Below are 26,291 nucleotides of genomic sequence, written 5' to 3' on the forward strand. Positions count from 1 at the left end.
TCCACAATGATCTTTGACCCACCCTTTGTGAAAGGGTCCTGGGACAGGAGGAAGACAGCGGACTCACCATTTGATTGCTGTACCAGTACAGTGATGATCCCTTCAGGACCACCCAGAACTTTTTCCATTTGTTGCCTAGGAAAGTTCCTTTTTCCTTTTTCTTACATAGCCACCCTTGGCAGTCAGCGTGCCCCAGGTCTTTACATGATATCCTCCTCCGACTCATGGTGAAAAAACCTGCAACAATTATGTGAAAAGGTAGGTAACATCGTACCCTGATCTATGTGTTCGCTGTTTACCTCCAGGGAGTTGGATTTTTGTACCAAGATTTATGCAAAGCAAATGCAAAAAGAAAGTAATTTATCGATTTTATTTTTAACCATTCATTTGGTGCTTAGAAGGTACAAGATATGATCAAGGAAACAGTGAGACTCACATGCAAGTCTTAGTCTAAGAATATTCTTCAATGGAATAAGCTGAAAACATGAAAATCATGAGTCTGGCAGGCACATCACTGCACTAACACAGCTCGTTTCAACAATAATAGCAGTAGTTATGCAAGAGATGCCAAAGGGTTAATGCCCACCTAGAAACACGGCCACTTCCCCGACTCAGTGCCAGTCTTTCTAAGCTCTATTGACATACCACGGGGGATTAATCCAAATGAACAGCATGCCGTCATTTCTTAAAATCGATCCAAAAGAACCCCAAATTAATCTGCCATCCACCTTCTGATATTAGCATTAAGACAGACAAAAATCAGATCCTAAAGAAGGCATCCAGGAGAAAAGGACTCTCACACACACACAAACGGGATAAAGAAACAAAAGATCTAATTACCTTTAGTTTTCTTTCTCTGCTTCTGACGCAAGGGAACCTGCTGGAAATGCAGGAAGGAAAGAAAAGAGGAAATTTCTGATTGTGTTGTAACATTTGTAACGAGAGAAAGAGGGAGGAGGTGGCAGTATGTATGAGCAGGATGGAAGCTAAAAAAAAAAACTCTCCAAGCAGAGCTAAAGGGGAGCTACTAGCTGAGGCACAAAATGTGCTAATTAGAATCAATAGACATGGAGCTGCACCTGAAAAAAATACGTAACAGCATTTATCACTAATGTTTCCTGTTTCCACCCACAGGCATCTTTCTCACTACCGCTTTAGTTATGACAGGACACCGTTCACTCAAGTTCTTAAAAATAATAAAAATATTTCCCTTTTTATTTTTTGTGAGAGAAGACAAAATTATGTTGTGCTTCTTTTTGTGCCATTTCTAAATAACAGCAGTTTAAATAAACCTGCAAGATAACCATTGCAATGTCACAATACTACAGGTTCACATCAGATTGTTAAATTCATGGTCCTGCTAATACCATGGGGTTGCATCTAAGCCACATGAAGTAAACATCCCAGAAAAAAGAAGTTCCACAACCTCTTTTGGTGAGATCTAAGTACCTATCAACCCTCCTTATCAGGAAATTCTTATTTACATCTAGATTTAAATTACATATTGCCTTAAGTATCTCTGAATGTTTCTCGTATGTTTTATGGAAGATAAATTAATTGCCAATTTCTATTTGATACTAGCTCTTCAGATATTCAAATCAGACAAAAGACAATCTGAAATACATGTTTTTCACAATACATTTTAAACAATTCATGTAAAATCATCAGACTATCAGCAAAAATAGAAAACAGAAAAAAAATGCTTTCAACGGCTCTGTGTGTGTGTGCAGAGAGAGAAACATTTTAGATTAAAGAAGTTTCATTTTTTCCTCCACAATATCTAAACCGAATTTAGTCAAGTTTAATTGACTTAATCTTTTCTGGTAACAAGTGGAGAATTTGAAAAACATTGTACATAATTGAAAAGCAGTTCTAAAAATTGGTATGCAATCTTATTACAAGATTTTATAATGTTATTTTCGATGTACCTGGCTAGTATTCTCCATATCTAACTATTGATCTAATAGCTACAATGGTTCTATGATATGTTTGAAGAGGGAATATGACAGAGCGGAAATAAAATGGGATTTTAAAATCCAGAGGCCTGAAATCAACTCACGGTTGTCATATGTAGTAGCTGTGTTACTCATGGAAAAATCTGTTTATTACTCGAAACCAACTTCCTCATTCGTAAAATCAAGATATTTATAATAATTCCAATCCTGTAGGTCTCAAAAATATTTAACAGGATTGTACCTGAAAATGCACTAAAAACTAAAAATACTTTATGTGACTATGTACTATAATACATGATTATAGATATAAACAAGTACTTCATATCTAATAAATAAAAATTTCCTAGTAATTTTCAAGATAGGTAGGATTTGTATTTCCTTCAGCAACAATGATGAAGTTAAAGTGCTTAAATTGTATTTCCTGGGAAATCCCATACCGACTTTTTATTTTACAAATGTTAGAAGAAAATTTTATTCCTTAAGAAATTAATCAGCCTTGTGAAAAACGGACATGACAAACGCAATAACTGCTCTAAATTTTAGTCAAGAGTAGACATGCTAGAGTCATGACACACAACTAAAATTTAGGCATTTTTGACCAAGTTCTAGTCTCAGCTCCGCTTCATAAGATATCTCCCACACTGACCTGCATCTTGGTCTAAAATTCCCACCATTCCTTCAAATGGTCTCCTGGAGTCTTTTCTATAGGCAATTATCTGAGGTCAGCAAAACCTATTAACAAAATATATTAGCCCAAATATCTTATTTGCATAATGTATACTATTTGGATAGCTAGAACTTAGTTGAGAGCCAGGACTAAAGGTGAAGAAGAGAGTAAGTCAATTTAGATAGTAGGAACACTTTTAGAAAATCTGGGCTACAGGAGACCCCAGGAAGCACTCAAGACAAACTAAGAACCAGGGGAATAGGGAGAAAAGGGAGTTGTAGACAGAGGCATTCCTAGAACGTTCTGGCCCCATGTGAACAAGGTAAATCACATTAGCTCATACAAAAAGAGCAGCTCTGATAAGAAGAGAGAGAAGTAGGAGAGGACAGCTGTAGGATCTGTAAAGGGAAGCATCACCCACTCCAAGCCTCCTGACTGGGAGCCAGTGAATCTCCGCCATCCATCGCTTATGGGCTCCCAGTGCAGCAAGGGCTCTCCAGCTCTACCACCCAACCTTATGGCTGGTTCTAGAGAAAGCCCCCTATCAAACTGTAGGCTCTGTCTCAACTTTGCCCCAAACCAGGCCTCTGTCTACGCTAGATTCTTGCACCTGGGCTGGATGAGAAGTGGGGCTCTAAGCAGGACAATACCTCAAGCAATGTGAGCACCCAACACCGAGAGGACTTTATTCAGACTTTTTTAAAGGGGGGCTGGGAGTTTAGTCATCGAGTCAGCCCTCCTCAGACAGTACTTCTCCTAAGGCAAATTATTGTAGAATCTATATAACTGTTCAAACTGTTTCCCCCCAACCAGAAGCAGAACTGCATATTATAGAAATGATAAATTAGAGAGAATTTCAGTTTCACTTGAAATATACGAATTTGAAACCTAAATTGGTTTACATGAAAGAATGAAAACAATCTTGAGAACTTTAGTGAGTTTGAGATACATCTAACCCCTCACAACAGGAAATGGAACCCACGAACTAGTCAGTTTCATAAAGATCTTACATGTGGTTTATTTCACTAGGTGAGTGACAAAAAGCCAAGCAAGCAGTGTGCAGTTTATGAGACAGTTTTTCCATAGGGAATTATAACAATCATAACAAATATCCGAAGCCTAATAAGATATTTTTCTCACACAATTTTCTTCCCATTGGCATGTTGTAGGTAAAACTGAAGAATTACCCCAAATTCTGAATTTGCCCTAACTTGGTTCTAAAACTTGAGAAAATTTTCTCTTTTAAATAAATATTTCCTTTTTTATTGAAAAAGACTATTTTTCTTTTACTTTTTAAGGTGGTTAAAAAAATTCACTTGGCCATTAATCACTCAAAATCACACGCTGTATAAACTTAAAAAGGAACCAGTGTAAAATATACAAATGGACCTCCTCTGATATTGAATGATGGCGCTCACAACCAAGATCAGGGTAATTATTATATTGACTTCTAATATATATAGTAACTATTAACTCTTACAGGTACAATTTACCCCCCATGATATATTAAAATTCACCATAAAGTGGTTTGTCATTACATCAAACTTCACAATGGTCCTGGTATTAAGCAAAATTATATAGTGTTATGCTAGTCTTGATTTGTGGCATTTACCCAAGTTCCATGGTGTAAAACTTCACGATTGCCAATTTTAGCACTACTTTAACGAAGCCACAACAATTCCTAAATATTTTAGATCCAAGCCAGCTCCAGCTGATAAAGCTATTAGGCATGTTTCTCCACAAACACCTTTGCCCCACAAACATCTTTCCTCCTTCCTGGCAAATTAAACTCAACTTTGTAAAGAGAATTTTAAAGCTTTTATACATTAAAATTTTACCTGTAAAAATACATGAAAAACTTGCTTAGTTTTTTTCAGAAGACTAACCACTTTAATATTACTTAATAAGTGAATATGAAAAGGAAATCTCTAATAGTGAAAAATGAAGACAGATAAGAGACTTTATAATAACAATAGACAGTAATTGAAAACAATGATAGCTAAGAAATATATATAAAGCTTATACTCATATAATGTTTGCCATAGGCCAGTCACTGCTCTGAGTCTTTTCATAAATACCTGGATTGGATTCTCACATTTATGGCTTAGGTGCTATTATAATGCACATTTTACAGATGAGGAAATTGAAGCAAACAGAGGTTCAGTATTGTGCCCAAAGTCACAAGAGTAAATGGTAAAATGCAAATATTTGTTTCAAGAGTAAAATTCACAAAGTAGTAGCCTTTAAGGTATTTGCTTTGGTTGTTGATGTTGTATAACGGAGGAGGACAGAGAAGCAAGGACTAGAGTCTGAGGGGAAGCTGGAAGCAATGGCACTTTCTACACAGAAGAGAAATTCGAGAAATATTATAAAAGAAGGACTAGGGGGCTTCCCTGGTGGCGCAGTGGTTGAGAGTCCGCCTGCCGATGCAGGGGACACGGGTTCGTGCCCCGGTCCGGCAGGATCCCACATGCCGCGGAGCGGCTGGGCCCGTGAGCCGTGGCCGCCGAGCCTGCGCGTCCGGAGCCTGTGCTCCGCAACGGGAGAGGCCACAACAGTGAGAGGCCCGCGTACCGCCAAAAAAAAGGAAAAAAAAAAAGACTAGGGCGAAGGGGAAGAAGAAAGAGAGAGGAGAAAAAGAAGGACGGACAGGGAGCTGTGGGGGAAGAGGAGGAGGAATTTAGAACATGGTAAGTGAGGGAGAGCAATGTGTCAGGGAAAGAGTTTCTAGCTTAAGCAATGGGATAAATGACATCAATATAGAGGACACAGTCATATATACTGAATTATAATATAGTCAGTAATAAACATACTGAGTTTGATGTACATAAGAGGTATCTGATGGAAACAGTCAGTATATATAGTACTTAAGGGTTTAAGGATTTGGAGGAAATCTGGAATAAAGACAAAATTAGGAATCATCAGGGTACAGAGAGTGGAAGTCTTCAGTTTGGATAAGATAACCCAGATGTGCAGAATGTCAAAGGGTTGAAGTCAGAATCCGAAGGAAGACCAGTATGTTTACACGGAAGCAGCAGGAAAGGTCTAGGAGACTAAGCAGAACAGCACAGGACAAAAGAAAACCAGCAGAGGAGCTGCCACGGAAGTGAGGGACAGATTGAAGGGAAAGGTGAGCCCAAACCATTAAATACTACCAGTGTCAAAGAGAAAGAAAAAGTTACTGGAGACCTTGGCAAAACAGTTTCATTGTCGTGTTGGCTGGAAAACAAATTCCAGTGGGTTGGGGAGGAATGGGAATTAAAGAAGTCAACACAGCACTGAAGACTAGTCTCACCAGAACCTTGATTGAAAAGAGGAGACATGATAGTAACAGGAGGGCCTAGGGCCAAAAGAGAGATCGTCACGTGTTTTTTCAAAACCACACTCCTGTGCTTATAATCTCTCCTGCGGTAAATTCCAGATACACACTTACTCACTGATAGTGGAATGTGGAAATTGAAAAGCAATTTAACAACATGGTATCAAGAGGCTCAACTCTATCATATCAAGAGGCTCAACTCTATCATATCAAGAGGCTCAACTCATTGAGCACACATCTCTTCCTTCCTTCCTTTCTTTCTTACTCTTTGATTTTACTTTTAAGGTAATGAAATCTAAATACACTCATGTCTCCCTACGTACAACTTCCCTTTTCCATTTCCCTCTCACTCACCCCAGGTTACACTAAGCTGAATGTGATTTTTATCATTCCAATGCAATTTTAGTATTTAAGCAACATTCACAATACTATAAATAATAGCATTAATGGAGATACTTAATTTTTAGTATTGTGTTTTTGAGATTTTTTTCCATGTTGAGACAAGTAGCTCTAATTCTAATATAGCACTGTAGTGAATGAAAATGACACAATTTATTTATCCATTCACTTATTGACCCACATTTAATTTACTATCACAACACTGTTGCAATTAACAACTTTGTATAACTGCACTGTGCACCTCGACACGTGTTCCTCTGGGCTAGAGTATTTATCTGAGAGTGGACTTCGTGGTCATAGGATACGTGCATCTTTAATATTGCAGGTATCCCCAAATTGCTTTCAAAGTGTCCTACTTATAATCCCTCCTGCAATATATAAAACCTTTAGTTCTCTACAACCTGGAATATGTTTTGGTCTTTTCTTTCAAAATTTCAGCAATCTTTCTACCTGTTTCTTTTTTTTTTAACTATTCCATTATTTTCTGCTCTTAATTTTCTGTCTTAATTTTTAATCTGTTTATCTCCCTGTGCCATACGTGTCCTGCATAAATTTTTCAATTTACTAACACTCTTTTAGAAAGTATCCAACGTGGAATGTATGCCATTTACTGAGCTTTCTATTTCAAACATATGGTTTCTTTTCCAATACCTCAGTTTTTTCAAAGCCCACTTGCATTTTATACTTTTTCATTTGTGCCTGCTTTTCTTTCAAAATTGTACAAAAGATTCTTTGAGCTTCATATTTAAAAATTTTTGTCAGGCTTTAAAATGTTGTTTTTATGTAAAATAAAGTTATACTTGAATTTTGTATTTGAGAGTCTATCTTTCTTAGCATTTCTCAAATCTGTTTTGGACTTTTAAGTTTGCAGAATTGTGAGTGGAAGGGCCTTATGTTCTCTCCCCCTCCCTCTCTCTCTCAGTCTCTCCCTCCCTCTCTGCTCCCCTTTCCCCCATTATGGCCGCACCTCCCTCCTTATCCATTTGGACGTTGCCTCCACCTGATGTGGAATTGGTCCTACAATCAGGTCCTGACGCCGTCATGGGAACTCCTGCCTATCCAGTTGCTGGTCTGGCTGGTGACTAAGTTTAGCTCCTGATTTTGATACGTGTCCCTATTCCTCCCTTCTTAGGCTCTCAGGTAGCTTGTGGAATTGTGTAACCCCAGGCAGTGCTTCAACAACTGTTTTCTCTTCTCATCTTTAGCCCCTTTCACAAGTGGGGGAGCCGCCATTTACCACTGTCATTGAGAAGTGAGCGTAGGGGCTTCCCTGGTGGCACAGCAGTTAAGAATCCACCTGCCAGTGCAGGGGACACAGGTTCCAGCCCTGGTCAGGGAAGATCCCACATGCCGCGGAGCAACTAAGCCCGTGCGCCACAACTACTGAGCCTGCGCTCTAGAGCCTGCAAGCCACAACTACTGAGCTCGAGAGCCACAACTACTGAAGCCTGCAAGCCACAACTACTGAAGCCCATGCTCCTAGAGCCCATGCTCCACAACAAGAGAAGCCACCGCAATGAGAAGCCCGTGCACTGCAAGGAAGAGTAGCCCCTGCTCACCGCAACTAAAGGCCGTGTGCAGCAACCAAGACCCAACACAGCCAAAAATAAATAAATAAATTAAATTAAAAAAAAGAAGTGACCATAGCTCCCTCATATTTAGCGGAGCGTTTTCCCACCTCCCTAACCTGGACCAGGAGGCAAACTGCTTCCTGCCTCCAGATGAGGTAGGTGCCCAGCAGGCCGTAGCTTCAGTCATGTTGCCACTTTTTAATTTCTGATCCATAGAGATGATTACTGTGTTTTTGAGCCTAACTGTGCTTTCCCTGTTTTCTGTGTTTCTCTTTGTCTATCATTGCTCTGTATTTACAGCAGAGTGGAGTGTCTACGTGTGAACCTGCAGAACCATTATTGAATGGAAGCCAGTCATTTCATGTATGAGATTCCATCTTGAAATCACAGTTTAAGTGACAAGCAAGTCCTTTCCCACAGTAGCTTCAATATCCCACCAAGACATCTGTCCAATTCCGCTCCTGGCACCTTAGACTTTTTTCTATCCTAGAGAAATGTCAGGCACTTTAACAACTCCATACTTCTGAATGCTTTATTCTCTTCCCCCATTTTTTCATCTGCTTAATGCTTACTCATCCTTTCAGATCGAGGTCAAATGCCACCTCCACCATAAAGCCCTTTCTGACTTTAGAAGGCATGAGCTCTTATAAAAATCTTACATTCACCCAGTGTTATTTATTTGTAGTCACTGTAACAATTGATTTATATTATTTCCCAAAGATCTTCATGGTAGGTACTATTTTTACCTTCCTTTTCACAAAAGGAACTTCATCTCGGTGTGCTTAAGTAACTTCCCCTCAGATCACACATAGCTAGTAGCAGAGCCAAGACTAGAACCCAGGCCAGTCAGGCTCCTACGCCTATTGTTTAACTCAGTGTTACTACTTCTTCTTTTATATTCCACAATGCTTTGCTGATGCCTCTTAAATGGATATTATAATCTATCTGTTTATATATCTGAGTGGTACATACATGGTAGTAACACAATCCATATAATAGTCCAACCCTCTATCCCACACAGCTACTCAATCACTTCCCCTGTTAATGTTGCTTTTTATCAAATCTCTTTTATCAGCTCTGTAGTTGAATGACGACTTTGCTTAGAGTCAATGATTGGCCAAGCATTCAAGACAGAATTGAGATTCTTGAACACGTCATGACTTCAAAATCTAGCACCTAGAGTGATGCCTGACACATAGGAAGCATTCAATAAATATTTACCAAAAGATTAACTGGGTCTTGTATTAAATTTTACTTCCTATAATGCCTTAATAATAGTGCCTGGTACAAGTGGAGATTTAACAAATATCTGGAAAGCCATCTCTACTGTTTGATTACTCAGAGCTGAAAAATACCTCTGCTAACATCAGCAGAGAAAAGCAACATAAAAGTTGCTCCAACATCTTTCTTCCCCCAGAGAGGCACATACATAGAGAAAAGCCCCTGGGATCAGCTGACACTAAGTTTGAACCCACCTGGAGAGATGACCCTTGGCGTTTCCTTGAAGGTAAAATACTATTTCCTCAAAAAACACAGTAGCTCTCCAGCATCCTGTTTTAACCATATCCACCAAATACTAAGAATCAGGAACCCAAGAAATAGGAAGGCATGGGGTGGAGGAGAGGCGCTGGGAGGAGGGACACAAGTTTTCCAGTGGTAGCTAACAAGCCCTCACCCAGTCATCTGTTCCCCAGATAGCTGTCATGCACTTCTCCACTCGAAGTCCTACTTGGGACAGAAAATATGCAAAACAGTCTCCTGTGTCCAAGGCAGCATTGGCACAGCCAATTCAACATAGAGTTCTGTTGATGGAGCCTAAAAAAACAAGCTGCCAACATTTCAGCTCTTTCTAGTTGATCAAAAAGGTGGAAAATAGATTCCTCACTTCATCCCTGAATATCACCACATCCCTGAGACACACACCATGAGCACAGGGATGGAGTGCGGGGCAGAGCAGGTTCCCATGGGGGCTGGAATCGTATCTGGGCTGCTCACAGCACACAGTACACATAAAGACCAGGCAATACATGTTCTGTGAACAACGAATGGAGAGCTCTCTCTTGTGAAGCAAACGCATCGGGGCCCATTCTGCTGTTAGATCACCACACAGATGACAGTCCAGGCAACAGCAGATAACCCAGACCTCAGGGCCAGAAGCAAATGTCCATTCACATTCAGTGAGCTTGTCCTAAGCAGCAGAAAATTGAGCAATGTAACCATGATTTATATGCAGAGACTTTCGTTCCAGGAAAAAGTTTTCACTTGACCTTTTTTCCAGGCAATATTTACTGAAGGAAATTTATTTTAAACAATTTTCGGGAAAACACTGTCATAAAGTTTTGATCTAAGATGATTCTGACATTTCTTCCCCACTAGAGCAATCCCTGAAAGTAAACCCTGAAAGCTTTAGGTAAAAGAATTATGTACGATGGTAAAAGAGATGATGTGTACATTCCCTCTGAGCCTTGTCATCATTAAATTAAGGCTGTTTTCCTTCTCTAGGTAGAATGTTGTTACTAAAATCTGAGACCAGAGAAGTTTCTTAACCAAGCCTTAAGATTCACATGCTGGTCGTTATTATTTATTTACCTATCTATTTATTTTAATAAGAAACTAATCATAACCATATGACCCAGCAATCCCACTCCTGGGCATATACCCTGAGAAAACCATAATTCAAAAAGAGTCATGCACCACAATGTTCATTGCAGCTCTATTTACAATAGCCAGGAGATGGAAACAACCTAAGTGTCCATCATTGGATGAATGGATAAAGAAGACGTGGCACATATATACAATGGAATATTACTCAGCCATAAAAAGAAACGAAACTGAGCTATTTGTAAGGAGGTGGATGGACCTAGAGTCTGTCATACAGAGTGAAGTAAGTCAGAAAGAGAAAGACAAATACCGTATGCTAACACATATATATGGAATTTAAGGGGGAAAAAATGTCATGAAGAACCTAGGGGTAAGACAGGAATAAAGACACAGACCTACTAGAGAATGGACTTGAGGATATGGGGAGGGGGAAGGGTAAGCTGTGACAAAGTGAGAGAGTGGCATGGACATATACACACTACCAAACGTAAAATAGATAGCTAGTGGGAAGCAGCCGCATAGCACAGGGAGATCAGCTCGGTGCTTTGTGACCACCTAGAGGGGTGGGATAGGGAGGGTGGGAGGGAGGGAGATGCAAGAGGGAAGAGATATGGAGACATATGTATATGTATAACTGATTCATTTTGTCATAAAGTAGAAACTAACACACCATTGTAAAGCAATTATACTCCAATAAAGATGTAAAAAAAAAAAAAGAAACTAATCATAAAAGAAAACTAAGCCATACTGATTTGGTGTATAATGCTTAATCACCACAGTATAATGTACGGAAAGCCTTATAAACATCAAGAATTACACAAATGGATGTTTAGCGATTGTACCAAATTTAATCATTTATGTTAAAAATTTCCCAAAAAGCTACAGGTGACCCGGATCCTATAGGTGATTACCACCACTTACTGCACAACTACTAAGTGCCAAGGACCAGAGATTCAATGGCAAGCAAGTTCTAACACAGCTTCCAGTGAAACCCAGACGAAAGAGAGCTGAACAAGGATAATGAGGTCTGCACACCATTACAGTGCTTACCTAGAACTGGGGAGTCAGGGCAGGCCCTCCAGATAAGGACCTGCGCCTAAGAGGATGTGATACAGAGATGCAGGTACAAGCCAGAAGGCATTGACCACCGAGTGCAGGTAGGTTTTGGACGTGGTCACCACATTCAGAGTGGCCAAGCCACGTCATGTAAGTTATGTTTGAAAGTATGAAGTTCATCTGAGAGCCAAGGGAAGCCACTGAACAGACAGAAGCAGGGGGGTGGCAAAATCACATCTGCAGTTAGGAAAATCCACCCTGGCTGTTGTGAGGCGGCAGATAGAAGTCGGGGGTGGGGTAGTTGAGAGCAGGTGCAGAGAGAGGCAAAGAGCCCAGTGAACAGAAGGAAGGGCAAGCGTTGCATCTGCGAAGACGGAGAAATATTTAGGAGGGAAGACAGACAGAACTTGGTGAGTTAATACTTTTTGATTCTGTGTTGAAGCTTTAGCTTTGAAAATTCTGCTCTTTCCCTTCAGAGGAGAGAAAACCGGAGGAAAGAAAAGAATACCAGCAGATAACAGCAACTCAGCTTAACAAAAAAAGAGCAATGCTTTTTGACTATGCTATACTATAATACACTATAATGAGATTTCAGATGCTTAGAATCTACTTTCTTGAACAGTTTTATTAGCACCACTTCACCATTATCACCCTGCCCCGACCAGGTGGTCGGCTTCTCCTCTTCGTACCCCAGCACCAAGCAGAGAGCTCAGCACATGTAGCTCAATACATGCTAGTTTAGTGGAAATGAGGTGTAATTCGGGATGCGATTAGGCCAAATGTGTCACGCCTACCAAAACTACCTAGCATAAAAATAGGTCTCCTGTGCTACATTTTATTTAGAGAACAAATGACAGCAGAAAACTGAACTAATGTTCTGAATGGAAAGATAAAGTAGGGTAACCACTGAAAAGCAGCTGGAAGAAATGCTTAAGAGAGACATTAAGCAGTACTGCCCAGATGTTGATGGCTGTGAGATAAAAATAACAGGTAAATAGACACACAAGGAGAGCTGAGCTGATTGCGTCTAGGAGTGGAGAATGGCTCATGAAATGAGAAAGACCCATAAAGAGCCAGAGTTCCCACCAAGAAGAACAGAATCCACTTGTGCCCAGGACCAAGGGGAAGCAGGTTACCTATTACAGCAGTAATAGCTATAGATTGGGGGCTACAGAATGATATGTTAGTCCTTTGGTAATCACATCTGCCATCTTTGTTCCAAAACCCAAGGCTGTACTTTTTTTTATAAGATGTGGAGATTTTAACTTGTTTCAAGTCACAATTAAATCTCCAATTCCCACCTATTACAGTGGTTGACACTTGATAAACTCAGGAGAGGTAATCAGTGAGCATTAAATGAATGTCTCAATGAATGAATGAACGAACTTATTCATTTAACGTCCTTAGGTGGTCTCTTATTATCTTAATTTCCATTCTCTTAAACATATAAGATGAACTCCTTCCAGCTGGAAGACTACATTTTTTCTTCAGAAAAAGCAAAGCAGTGTAATAATTAAACCCTCCATTACCTTTCTCAAGGATCCAACAGTCCTAATTCTTTCTTTTCATATCTTTGTTCCACATAATACATACACATGACACATATGCTTATAATCCCGTGCATTTTCTTCTTTTTAAAACTTTTCATAAACTTTGGATATTCTGAACCTTAGTCTTCCTGACTCTATCTTTACAGATCTCTGACATCCATTTGCTTTTGCCCTTGACCAAACCACAGTGAGGGCTTCCCTGGTGGCACAGTGGTTGGGAATCTGCCTGCCAATGCAGGGGAAACGGGTTCGTGCCCCGGTCTGGGAAGATCCCACGTGCCGCAGAGTAGCTGGGCCCGTGAACCATGGCCGCTGAGCCTGCGCGTCCGGAGCGTGTGCTCCGCGACGGGAGAGGCCACAGCAGTGAGAGGCCCGCGTACCGCAAAAAAAAAAAAAAAAAAAAAGTAAATAGCTAGGAGTCTTAAACAAATGCTTGGTGATCATAAGAAACCCTCAGACTCTAACAAGAGGATCATTTAATTCCATTGTGACTAACCAAATGGAGGACAATAAATAGCTAGCCAAACTTAAAATCGGCCTAATTTTTTACTCATTCATCAAACTGACAATTAATATTTCAAGTCTGAAGTATTCCAAAGGGTACTTACAAGATCACTGCCATCAGTAGCCATGTATGATGTCAAATTGATAGAAACAAAAACTAGAAGAAAAGAAAGATTTTCAGTTAAATGTGGGATTAAATTGTTCATAAAAGCGTATATCTCTTTGACGGGAAGAAGGGCATTTCTATTTTGATTGATGAATTTCACAATAAAAGTGATTCATTACATTACCTTTTAATCCAGAATAAGCCAACTGTTTAAAACTGAGTTCATAAAATAAGCCAGAATTTCATCTGCACATTTGTCAGTGTTTTTTTCAAGTCTACAGCAAGATGTATCTATTTTTTATCTACTTAATATTGTATAATACATAAACGTATATCTTTGAAAAGTGAAAATATTTTCATCTTCATGATGAACAACATAATGTAAGATGCAGAAATATTTGATCCATTACTATTATTCTGATTGTATTAATTTAACAATTTCAAAAATGTAACTAATCCCTCTGCCTCAGAAGTCTCAACTTTAATATAAAGATGAGCCCCTTTTGATGTACTGCACTTTGTAGTGGATTACCTGAAAAACAAGACACTCTGGTTTCAAGAAAAGGAGATGAAAACAAAAAGAAAAAAAATCTCATATCTTCAGACTTTGACAAGCGAGAAACTTGGTAAACATCCACAAGCCACTGAAACTCTCCCCAAAGCAAAGAGCTTTTCAGTTCTTCCCAGTGACACCATAAATGCAGATCCATACCCCATGTGACTTTATTTCTTATACCAATGGTTCCCAAGTTCTGAAAGATGTATACCGCTTTTTTATGTCAAAGATGCCATATTTATATTACATAAATATGAATAAAACATTTATTTGTAAAATGCCAAAGAGAAAAACCACAATAAAAAGACCGACCAATTTAATTACTTAATTTTTAAATTACTTGTTTAAAAAATATACTAAAATATAAATAGAAAATCAAACCACAAGCTGACGAAAATATCTGCAATATACATTTAATACATGAGAATCATAACATAAAGAGTCCTTACTCACCAATAAGAAAATAATAAGCAGACTGGGAGATGAAGATGGTGAAATAGAAGGACGTGGAGCTCACCTCCTCCCACAGATACATCAAAACTACATCACATGTGGAGCAGTTCTCACAGAACACCCACTGAGTGCTGGCTGAAGGTCTCATACAGCCACAGCTGCAAGAAAGACCACCACATGACTGGGTAGGATGAAAGGGGGAGAAAAGGAAGCAGGGCAGGACCTGTACCCCTGGAGGGAGTTGTGAAAAGTTCCCTCACCATGGGAACCGCCCTCACCGGCTGGGAGATCAGCCAGGACAGACAGGAAGCTTCACGGGCTCAGAGGTGAGGGCAGCAGCCAGCTTGTAGAAGGCAGGACAAAGAGAGACCTGCACAGAAGGTCCTGGCCACCTCACTGCGTGCCCCAGCCTGAAACGCATACCTGCTGGAGTGCTCACCGGTGGCAGCTGGGTTCTGATACTCGGGCTTCAGCAGACAAACCCAGGGAGAAGATTCAGTTAGGCCACGCAGAGACAGCCACAAGGGCCTCAGGAGTGGTCCAGGTCACAGCTGGCGGTGTGTGAGGGCAAATAGGAGCCCTATTGTCACTGCTAGTGCAAAGGGAGGGGCATGGTCCTGTCACAGCAGCCTCATTCTCAGCCTGCTCACAGAGGATGCAGCCCCAACTCTGGGCACACACAAACACCTGCAGGTTGCCCACACACAGAAGTGGGGCTGAAATCTGAACTGATTCCTGGTGGGTGCGTGACTTCCACGGATTTACGCCACTGGCAGATTTGTGAGCACAGCGCCTGAGAGACTTGCAGCCTGATTGCCAGCTTTTCCTCTGCTGAGATGGGGCAAAGGGCAGTTTCAACAGTGCACTTTGTAAGCACGCACAAGGGTGAGAGGCAACATCACAGAGCACACGTCTCAGTGGACAGCTCCTGCGGGGGAATACCCAGTGGCTCCTTTCCCAGCGAGAGTGCGCCAGTCCCTTTCCCAGTGGGAGTGCACCACAGCTTAGAACCAGATCTGAGGGCTTCTATTCCAATAAGTGGGGATCAGGCCCTGCCCCCGACAGGGCTATGACAACCATGGAGCAAAGAGGAGACCCCTCTAACATCCAGTGCAGGCTTTGGCCACCACAACATCAATCACACCCTCTATCAAGGGGATAATGGCCAGCACACACTGAGGAAAGATGTGGCAGGCATCCATACCGAAAACAGCCCTAGCACGAAAAATATTAGACTCATACAGGACGCTAAAAATATTAGATTCAAATAAAAACAGCCCTTCAAGACCACGATAGATAACTGTTTCTCCTAAATTAATAGAGTCAGAGAAATATAAGTAAAATGAAGGAGAAACCATTCCCAATTAAAAGAAATCCCCAGAAAAAACAAACAATGAGACAGACCTCTCCAGTTTACTAGACCCCAAGTTCAAAAAGGAAGTAATAAAAATCCTGAAGAAATTAAGAAAGACTATGGATAGAAGTGTGGATCACTGTAATGAGGAAATAGAAACTATAAAGAGGACAATTAAAATTAGACACCTCAATTGCCAAGATGAAAACTGAGCTAAATGCAACAAATAGCAAACTAAATAATGCAGAAGAGAGAAGAAGTGATCTGGAAGATAGAATAATGGAAATCACTCAATCAGAATAGCAGACAGAAAGAAAAATGAAGAAAATGAAAGCAACATAAGACCTATGGGATAATACAAAGCGTGCCACAGGAAGATCAGCTCAGTGCTTTGTGACCACCTAGAGGGCTGGGATAGGGAGGGTGGGAGCGAGACGCAGAGGGATGAGATATGGGGATATAGGTATATGTATAGCTGATTCACTTTGTTATAAAGCAGAAACTAACACACCAATGTAAAGCAATTATGCTCCAATAAAGATGTTTAAAAAAACAAAAGCATGCCAATCTACACATAACAGGGATCCCAGAAGGAGAAAAAAGAGAAAAGGGGACCAAAAAAGTATTTGAAGAAATTATGGCTGAAAACTTCCAAAACCTAAAGAAGGAAACATATTCAGGTACAGGAAACACAGAAATGAAATGAACTGTCAGAAAAAAAAAAAAAAACTCTTTTAAAATCATGTCAAAAAAAAAAAAATACCTAGGAATAAACTTGACCAAGGAGGTGAAAGACATACACTGAGAACTATAAAACACTGATAAAGGAAATTGAAGATGATTCAAAGAAATGGAAAGATACCCCATGCTCTTGGATTGGAAGAATTAATATTGTTAAAATGACCATATTACCCAAAGCAATCTACAGATTTAATGCAATGCACCCTATCAAATTACCCATGACATTTTTCACAGAACTAGAACGAATAATCCTAAAATTTATATGGAACCACAAAAGACCCAGAATTGCTAAAGCAATCCTGAGGAAAAGGAAAAAAGCTAGAGGCATGACACTCCCAGACTTCAGACAATGCTACAAAACTACATAATCAAAATAGCATGGTATTAGCACAAAACAGACATATGGATCAATGAAACAGAATAGAGAGCCCAGAAATAAACCCACACACCTATGGTCAATTAATCTTCGACAAAGGAAGCAAGAATATACAATGGAGAAAAGACAGTCTCTTCAGCAAGTATTGTTGGGAAAGCTGGACAGCTGCATGTAAATCAATGAAGTTAGAACACTCCCTCACAACATACACAAAAATAAACGCAAAATGACTTAAAGACTTAAATATAAGACAGGACACCTTAAAACTCCTAGAAGAGAACATAGGCAGAACATCCTCCACCATAAACTGAGCTTGGTATTAACAGATACACACTACTACATATAAAACAGATAAGCAACAAGGTCCTACTGTATAGCATAGGGAACTAGATTCAATACCTTATAATAACCTACAATGGAAAAGAATCTGAAAAACTATATATACATATGTGTATATACATATATATGTATAACTGTATCACTTTTCTGTACACCAGAAACTAACACAACGTTGTAAATCAAATATACTTCAAGAAAAAAAACCTAAAAATTAAAAAAATAAAATAGAGAACTAATAAAATAGCAAGTGAAGGAAAATTCAAAACATAAAAATAAAAATGACTAATGTTTAACCTCATTAGTAATAAAATATGTGCAGAGTAAAACAACAGCCTAATTCCATTTTCATTCTTCAAGATTGGCATACACAAAAGAATGATCAGAAGCCAAGTTTGCTGGAGGTGTGTTGAAAAGAATAATTTGTTGTTGGGATGTCAAATTATTACAGCCTTACTGGAGGGCAAGATGATGTTGATGACAGTGGTGACAACCTCAATGGCTGCCGACATTTGCTGAATCTTTACTATGTGCCATCAACCATGCTTAGTACTACTTAGTTTTCAATATATTCTTAATGAAAAAGTAGGGTAAAATATGTCCTATTTAACTTCATTCAATTTTTATTATAAAAATGTGGGTTTACATACATACAACTCAAACATCAATGCATTGGGGAAAAAAGTCTGAAGAAATCCACAGCAAAATGTGTATAGTAATTATGAGTTATAATAATAAGTTATTTTTTATTCCCATACCTATTTATTTTCCTACAATAAGTATTTATTTATAAAATGAAGATGTTCAGGTAAAATACTACGAATATTTTTTGATTCTGTATACTAATGTATTTTTAGTATCAATCAACTGAACAAATACATAATAAGTAAAAGCTAGTTTTAATTCAGCAGCGCTTTTAGGCAAAGAGGCTTGCAGAACTTGTAGAAGTTAAAAGCGAAGCTTGGAATTGGTCTGGACTGAACTTAAATCCCAGCTTAAATACAGTTTACTCTGTAATCGTGGGCAAATAACTGATGCTTTGAGACCTCAGGACTCCCATCTGTGAAATGTGGGTAAGAATTGTATTTTCTTCTTAGGATCAGATAAGAATTAAATGAGAAAATATCTTTATAAGGCTCACATGGGGCTTAACATAGAATAAATGCTCAATAAATTATTTTATTGTCATAAAACATACTCATTCCCTAAGCAAGCATTTATTAAAGGTCAATTATATATACTCTTTAAATAAGTTGTAAGGGATCACAGTGTAACCTTTCCTGACTCTATGCAGATAGCTAATTGGCCCCTCCCCTATAATAACATAAATTGATTGCATTTATTAAGCAGTTACTATGTGCCTGGCCAATTGATGATTTCATATATCATGCTATACTATTGTTAGAACCACTTTATGAATAATATACTATTATTAGTCCCATCTCTTAGATAAGGCAATTTAGAGGAGGAAGTTAATAAATAGGTATTTCCAAATTCAAACCCAGACTCCAGAGCCTGCTCTCTTAACCACCACAATATTATCCTGGCTCCCTCAAAGTCTCCCACTAACTCCTAATGGCCTTGGTATTGTACCATGATGCTCTGGACAGGTCTCCCTGGTTTGACAATGACAATGTCAAAAAGGCAGAGGCCAAGACCCAGTCTTCTTTATGCCCCATGTTCTAGCCCAGTAAGGCACACAGCTTAGACTGTACCCTCAGGCAACTTTATTTTTTCAGTGGAAACCTAAACCCCTTCACTCAGCCAGTTTTCTAGTAGTAAAACAAGCACAGAATTGACAGGAGATGATGGAAGACAAAGGGAAAAATTCACCTCTAATTCTTCTCCTAAGCATTGGGATAGGTAGACAATATACTTCTTCAGTCACTGATATTAAGCCTTCTTTGGAACTCGAGGAATATTTCCCTTGTACATATTGTACCTCTTTACCACTTGACTATCTCTTAAATGCATCCATTCTGTCTATACCCATTGCTACCATCCTAGCAATTGGACCACTTTTGGACCACTGCAGGAACATCCTAGCTGATGGCCTGGCTTTCCTTCTTGCCCAGAGTCATGTTTTTTCAATGCACATCTTAACTATTCATCTCTTTCCTTACACTTCTACAACAGCTGTTGAGTCTTGAGATAAAGACCAAAATTATGAAAGGAAGGCTTTGTACTACCAGGCCTTTGCTTCCTTCTTCAACTCCAACTTGGATCATTCCCATGTCTCTTTCTTTCCATCTCCCTGACTCACTAGATATGTTTTAAATTCCTTAAACATGTTTCTACCAATCTCAGAACCTTTGTGCATGCTCTTCAACAGTCACCAGCCAAGATGACTTATACCATCTAATCTTTCAACACTCAGACCAAATATCATTTAGTCAAGAAAGCTTTCCATGATCCTTATTAGAGATCAATCTCCTTTTGTTTGCTCTCATAGTACCTTATCTTTTACTTATAGAAGGTCTCATAGTTGTACACAATTATTAATTTTGCAATTAGTTCTTTAACATCTGACCTCCCACTATAGTATACCTTGTCTAAGGGCAGGCACTCTGTCTTACCTTTTCTGTTTACTGCTGTATCCACAGTCATTGTATACCAGGTGATTAAATACACATTTGTTGAGCAAATGAATTAAAAATACAAAAAATGAAAGTACTAAACTATAGATGAGTTTCCATAAAGAAAACATATGAATTACAAATTTTTTCATTTAGTGAAATAGTACTGTCATGAATATCCCATGAGAAATCTTCCCAATCTGCAGAATATGGAAATGAAACTGTGTTAATTGATGTCAAACCTCCCAAATCAAAGAGCAAGAGGGTAGAAATAATATGCAATCACTGGTGCAAGGAAGCATAGGTGAGGGGACCTAGGAATGAATGTACCTTTGTGAAGGCTATGGGAGTGTTTACTTAATGATTTTGGAGTTTTGGTACTTTGTTCCCTGAGGTAGTTGACATATATAAAATCTAAAATTTCGCCAAAATGATTCAAAGATAAATAATATGTAGCTCCAAGATTTGATAAAAATATTTATAAAGCACACCATAAAAGTAACTCATGAAAAATAATAATAATGCTGGCAAAAGTGCTCCGGAAGTAATAATTTTTCCATTTTCCCAAACTTTCTGAGAATGTCAGTTTGAGCAAGGTGCCCATGAGTGAAAGAGTTAAAGGAAGAAGTAGTAGTTATCTGATATGTCTTGATAAAGAATTTTTGTATAGTTCCCAGGAATTAAAAACATATAAGAGCCTAACGACAGGGTAACAAATAACATTGTAAATCAAGTTCTTTGCTTTCAACAAAATTGAAGAAAAATCTACTTTAAGTCTCTTAATCATTAAAAGTAGTTGTTGTGGGTTTCCCTGGTGGCGCAGTGGTTGAGAGTCCACCTGCCAATGCAGGGGACACGGGTTCGTGCCCTGGTCCAGGAGGATCCCACATGCCACGGAGCGGCTGGGCCCATGAGCCATGGCCACTGGGCCTGCGTGTCCGGAGCCTGTGCTCTGCAACAGGAGAGGCCACAACAGTGAGAGGCCTGCGTATCGAAAAAAAAAAAAAAAAAAGTAGTTGTTGTGATAAATCACCATAATATTTGGCATATCCTTGGAAGGAGTCCAAAAAGTGCTCCATTCCCATCTATTTATTTATGTGAAAAATAGTTTTAAGTGCTCAGCATACATAAAAAACAATACTAGGATTAAAATTGGTTCTGAACTCTCATTCTAGAAGTAAATAATATTCATGGGTATGTTACATAATTAGAAGGAAAGCTTCATCTATGTCATTCAACAATGCATTTTCAATAAAAAATATTTACCTCTTGGGCTTCCGGGAAGATGGCGGAAGAGTAAGACGCGGAGATCACCTTCCTCCCCACAGATACACCAGAAATACATCTACACGTGGAAGAACTCCTACAGAACACCTACTGAACGCTGGCAGAAGACTTCAGACCTCCCAAAAGTCAAGAAACCCCCCACGTACCTGGGTAGGGCAAAAGAAAAAAGAATAAACAGAGACAAAAGGATAGGGACGGTACCCGCACCAGTGGGAGGGAGCTGTGAAGGAGGAAAGGTTTCAACACACTAGGAAGTCCCTTCGCAGGCGGAGACTGCGGATGGCGGAGGGGGGAAGAAGCTTCGAAGCCGCAGAGGAGAGCGTAGCAACAGGGGTGTGGGAGGCAAAGCGGAGAGATTCCCACACAGAGGATCAGGGCCGACCTGCACTCACCAGGCTGAGAGGCGTGTCTGCTCACCCGCCGGGGCGGGCGGGGCCTGGAGCTGAGGCTCGGGCTTCGGTCGGAGCGCCGGGAGAGGACTGGGGTTGGCGGCGTGAACACAGCCTGCAGGGGGTCGGTGCACCACAGCTAGCCGGGAGGGAGTTCGGGGAAAAGTCTGGAGCTGCCGAAGAGGCAAGAGACTTTTTCTTCCCTCTTTGTTTCCTGACGCGCGAGGAGAGGGGACTAAGAGCGCTGCTTAAAGGAGCTCCAGAGACGAGCGCGAGCCGCGGCTAAAAGCGCGGACCCCAGAGACGGACCTAAGACTAAGGCTGTTGCTGCCGCCACCAAGAAGCCTGTGTGCGAGCACAGGTCACTGTCCACACCTCCCCTCCCGGGGAGCCTGTGCAGCCCGCCACTGCCAGGGTCCCGGGATCCAGGTACAACTCCCCCAGAAGAACGCACGGCGCACCTCAGGCTGGTGCAATGTGACGCTGGCCTCTGCCGCCGCAGGCCCGCCCCGCACTCTGTGCCCCTCCCTCCCACCCCGGCCTGAGTGAGCCAGAGCCCCCGAAGCAGCGGCTCCTTTAACCCCGTCCTGTCTGAGCGAAGAACAGACGCCCTCCGGCGACCTACACGCAGAGGCAGGGTCAAATCCAAAGCTGAGCCCCGGGAGCTGTGAGAACAAAGAAGAGAAAGGGAAATCTCTCCCAGCAGCCTCAGAAGCAGCGGATTAAATCTCCACAATCAACTTGATGAACCCTGCATCTGTGGAATACATGAATAGACAACGAATCATCCCAAATTGAGGAGGTGGACTTTGAGAGCAAGATTTATGATTTTTTCCCCTTTTCCTCTTTTTGTGAGTGTGTATGTGTATGCTTCTGTGTGAGATTTTGTCTGTATAGCTTTGCTTCCACGATTTGTCCTAGAGTTCTATCCGTCCGTTTTTTTTGTTTTGTTTTGTTTTGTTTTCTTAATAATTTTTTTTTATTTTAATAACTTTATTATATTTTATCTTACTTTATTTTACTTTATCTTCTTTCTTTTTTCTTCCTTCCCTCCTTCCTTCCTTCCTCCCTCCCTCCCTCCTTTCTTTCTTTCTACTTCTACTAATTCTTTCTTTCTACTTTTTCTGCCTTTTATTCTGAGCCATGTGGATGAAAGGCTCTTGGTGCTGCAGCCAGGAGTCAGCGCTGTGCCTCTGAGGTGGGAGAGCCAACTTCAGGACACTGGTCCACAAGAGACCTCCCAGCTCCACATAATATCAAACAGCGAAAATCTCCCAGAGACCTCCATCTCAACACCAGCACCCAGCTTCACTCAACGACCAGCAAGCTACAGTGCTGGACATCCTATGCCAAACAACTAGCAAGACAGGAACACAACCCCACCCATTAGCAGAGAGGCCGCCTAAAATCATAATAAGTCCACAGACACCCCAAAACACACCACCAGACGTGGACCTGCCCACCAGAGAGACAAGATCCAGCCTCATCCACCAGAACACAGTCACTAGTCCCCTCCACCAGGAAGCCTACACAACCCACTGAACCAACCTTAGCCACTGGTGACAGACACCAAAAACAACGGGAACTACGAACCTGCAGCCTGCAAAAAGGAGACCCCAAACACAGTAAGATAAGCAAAATGAGAAGACAGAAAAACACACAGCAGATGAAGGAGCAAGATAAAAACCCACCAGACCTAACAAATGAAGAGGAAATAGGCAGTCTACCTGAAAAAGAATTCAGAATAATGATAGTAAAGATGATCCAAAATCTTGGAAATAGAATAGACAAAATGCAAGAAACATTTAACAAGGACCTAGAAGAGCTAAAGATGAAACAAACAACGATGAACAACACAATAAATGAAATTAAAAATACTCTAGATGGGATCAATAGCAGAAAAACTGAGGCAGGAGAACGGATAAGTGACCTGGAAGATAAAATAGTGAAAATAACTACTGCAGAGCAGAGTAAAGAAAAAAGAATGAAAAGAACTGAGGACAGTCTCAGAGACCTCTGGGACAACATTAAACGCACCAACATTCGAATTATCGGGGTTCCAGAAGAAGAAGAGAAAAAGAAAGGGACTGAGAAAATATTTGAAGAGATTATAGTTGAAAACTTCCCTAATATGGGAAAGGAAATAGTTAATCAAGTCCAGGAAGCACAGGCAGTCACATACAGGATAAATCCAAGGAGAAATATGCCAAGACACATATTAATCAAACTATCAAAAATTAAAAACAAAGAAAACATATTAAAAGCAGCAAGGGAAAAACAACAAATAACACACAAGGGAATCCCCATAAGGTTAACAGCTGATCTTTCAGCAGAAACTCTGCAAGTCAGAAGGGACTGGCAGGACATATTTAAAGTGATGAAGGAGAAAAACCTGAAACCAAGATTACTCTACCCAGCAAGGATCTCATTCAGATTTGATGGAGAAATTAAAACCTTTACAGACAAGCAAAAGCTGAGAGAGTTCAGCACCACCAAACCAGCTTTACAACAACTGCTAAAGGAACTTCTCTAGGCAAGAAACACAAGAGAAGGAAAAGACCTACAATAACGAACCCAAAACAATTTAGAAAATGGGAATAGGAACATACATATTGATAATTACCTTAAATGTAAATGGACTAAATGCTCCCACCAAAATACACAGATTGGCTGAATGGATACAAAGACAAGACCCGTATATTTTCTGTCTACAAGAGACCCACTTCAGACCTAGAGACACATACAGACTGAAAGTAAGGGGATGGAAAAAGATATTTCATGCAAATGGAAACCAAAAGAAAGCTGGAGTAGCAATTCTCATATCAGAAAAAATAGACTTTAAAGACTATTAGAAGAGACAAACTGATTCACTTTGTTATAAAGCAGAAATTAACACACCATTGTAAAGCAATTATACCCCAATAAAGATATTAAAAAAAAAAAAGAAGAGACAAAGAAGGACACTACATAATGATCAAGGGATCGATCCAAGAAGAAGATATAACAATTGTAAATATTTATGCACCCAACATAGGAGCACCTCAATACATAAGGCAAATACTAACAGCCATAAAAGGGGAAATCGACAGTAACACATTCGTAGTAGGGGACTTTAACACCCCACTTTCACCAATGGACAGATCATCCAAAATGAAAATAAATAAGGAAACAGAGGCTTTAAATGATACATTAAACAAGATGGACTTAATTGATATTTATAGGACATTCCATCCAAAAACAACAGAATACACATTTTTCTCAAGTGCTCATGGAACATTCTCCAGGATAGATCATATCTTGGGTCACAAATCAAACCTTGGTAAATTTAAGAAAATTGAAATTGTATCCAGTATCTTTTCTGACCACAACGCTATGAGACTAGATATCAATTACAGGAAAAGATCTGTAAAAAATACAAACACATGGAGGCTAAACAATACACTACTTAATAACGAAGTGATCACTGAAGGAATCAAAGAGGAAATTAAAAAAATACCTAGAAACAAATGACAATGGAGACACGATGACCCAAAATCTATGGGATGCAGCAAAAGCAGTTCTAACAGGGAAGTTTATAGCAATACAATCCTACCTTAAGAAACAGGAAACATCTCGAATAAACAACCTAACCTTGCACCTAAAGCAGTTAGAGAAAGAAAAACAAAAATACCCCAAAGGTAGCAGAAAGAAAGAAATCATAAAAATCAGATCAGAAATAAATGAAAAAGAAATGAAGGAAATGATAGCAAAGATCGGTAAAACTAAAAGCTGGTTCTTTGAGAAGATAAACCAAATTGATAAGCCATTAGCCAGGCTCATCAAGAAAAAAAGGGAGAAGACTCCAATCAATAGAATTAGAAATGAAAAAGGAGAAGTAACAACTGACACTGCAGAAATACAAAAGATCATGAGAGATTACTACAAGCAACTCTATGCCAATAAAATGGACAACCTGGAAGAAATGGACAAATTCTTAGAAATGCACAACCTGCCAAACCTGAATCAGGAAGAAATAGAAAATATGAACAGACCAATCACAAGCACTGAAATTGAAACTGTGATTTAAAATATTCCAACAAACAAAAGCCCAGGACCAGATGGCTTCACAGGCGAATTCTATCAAACATTTAGAGAAGAGCTAACACCTGTCCTTCTCAAACTCTTCCAAAATATAGCAGAGGGAGGAACACTCCCAAACTCATTCTACGAGGCCACCATCACTCTGATACCAAAACCAGACAAGGATGTCACAAAGAAAGAAGACTATATGGGCTTCCCTGGTGGCGCAGTTGTTGAGAGTCCGCCTGCCTATGCAGGGGACGCGGGTTCATGCTCCCATCCGGGAAGATCCCACATGCCGCGGAGCAGCTGGGCCTGTGAGCCATGGCCGCTGAGCCTGTGCGTCTGGAGCCCGTGCTCCACAACGGGAGAGGCCACAACAGTGAGAGGCCCACGTACCGCAAAAAAAAAAAAAAAGAAGAAAAAGAAAACTATA

General features: G+C 40.0%; 1 protein-coding gene across 13 annotated transcripts in view; it reads right to left on the reverse strand.

Annotated features, from left to right (window-relative positions):
• Positions 1 to 26,291, reverse strand: part of IPCEF1 (interaction protein for cytohesin exchange factors 1) — a 195,891-nt gene that overhangs the window by 80,127 nt on the left and 89,473 nt on the right. For 5 of the 13 annotated variants that reach the window (XR_016395259.1, XM_030760277.2, XM_030760273.2 and 2 more), the window contains 4 exons: positions 14,738 to 14,895; positions 13,727 to 13,779; positions 841 to 880; positions 68 to 237 (listed from right to left, as the gene is read on the reverse strand). Coding sequence is in view for 12 of the 13 variants with exons in the window: in XM_030760277.2 (XP_030616137.2) it covers positions 68 to 237; positions 841 to 880; positions 13,727 to 13,779; positions 14,738 to 14,885 (411 nt within the window). In the remaining variant the exon portion in view is untranslated. Of the gene's footprint in view, positions 1 to 67; positions 238 to 840; positions 881 to 13,726; positions 13,780 to 14,737; positions 14,896 to 15,160; positions 21,364 to 21,386; positions 21,554 to 21,799; positions 21,911 to 26,291 lie in introns of those variants that run through there. The other 8 variants (XM_022559836.3, XM_030760279.2, XM_022559830.3 and 5 more) reach the window with 6 other exon arrangements.

Source organism: Delphinapterus leucas, chromosome 12 (genome assembly GCF_059928025.1).
Source record: "Delphinapterus leucas isolate spDelLeu-1000000601 "Yukka" chromosome 12, BTC_Dleu_Yukka2, whole genome shotgun sequence".
Taxonomy (NCBI): Eukaryota; Metazoa; Chordata; class Mammalia; order Artiodactyla; family Monodontidae; genus Delphinapterus; species Delphinapterus leucas.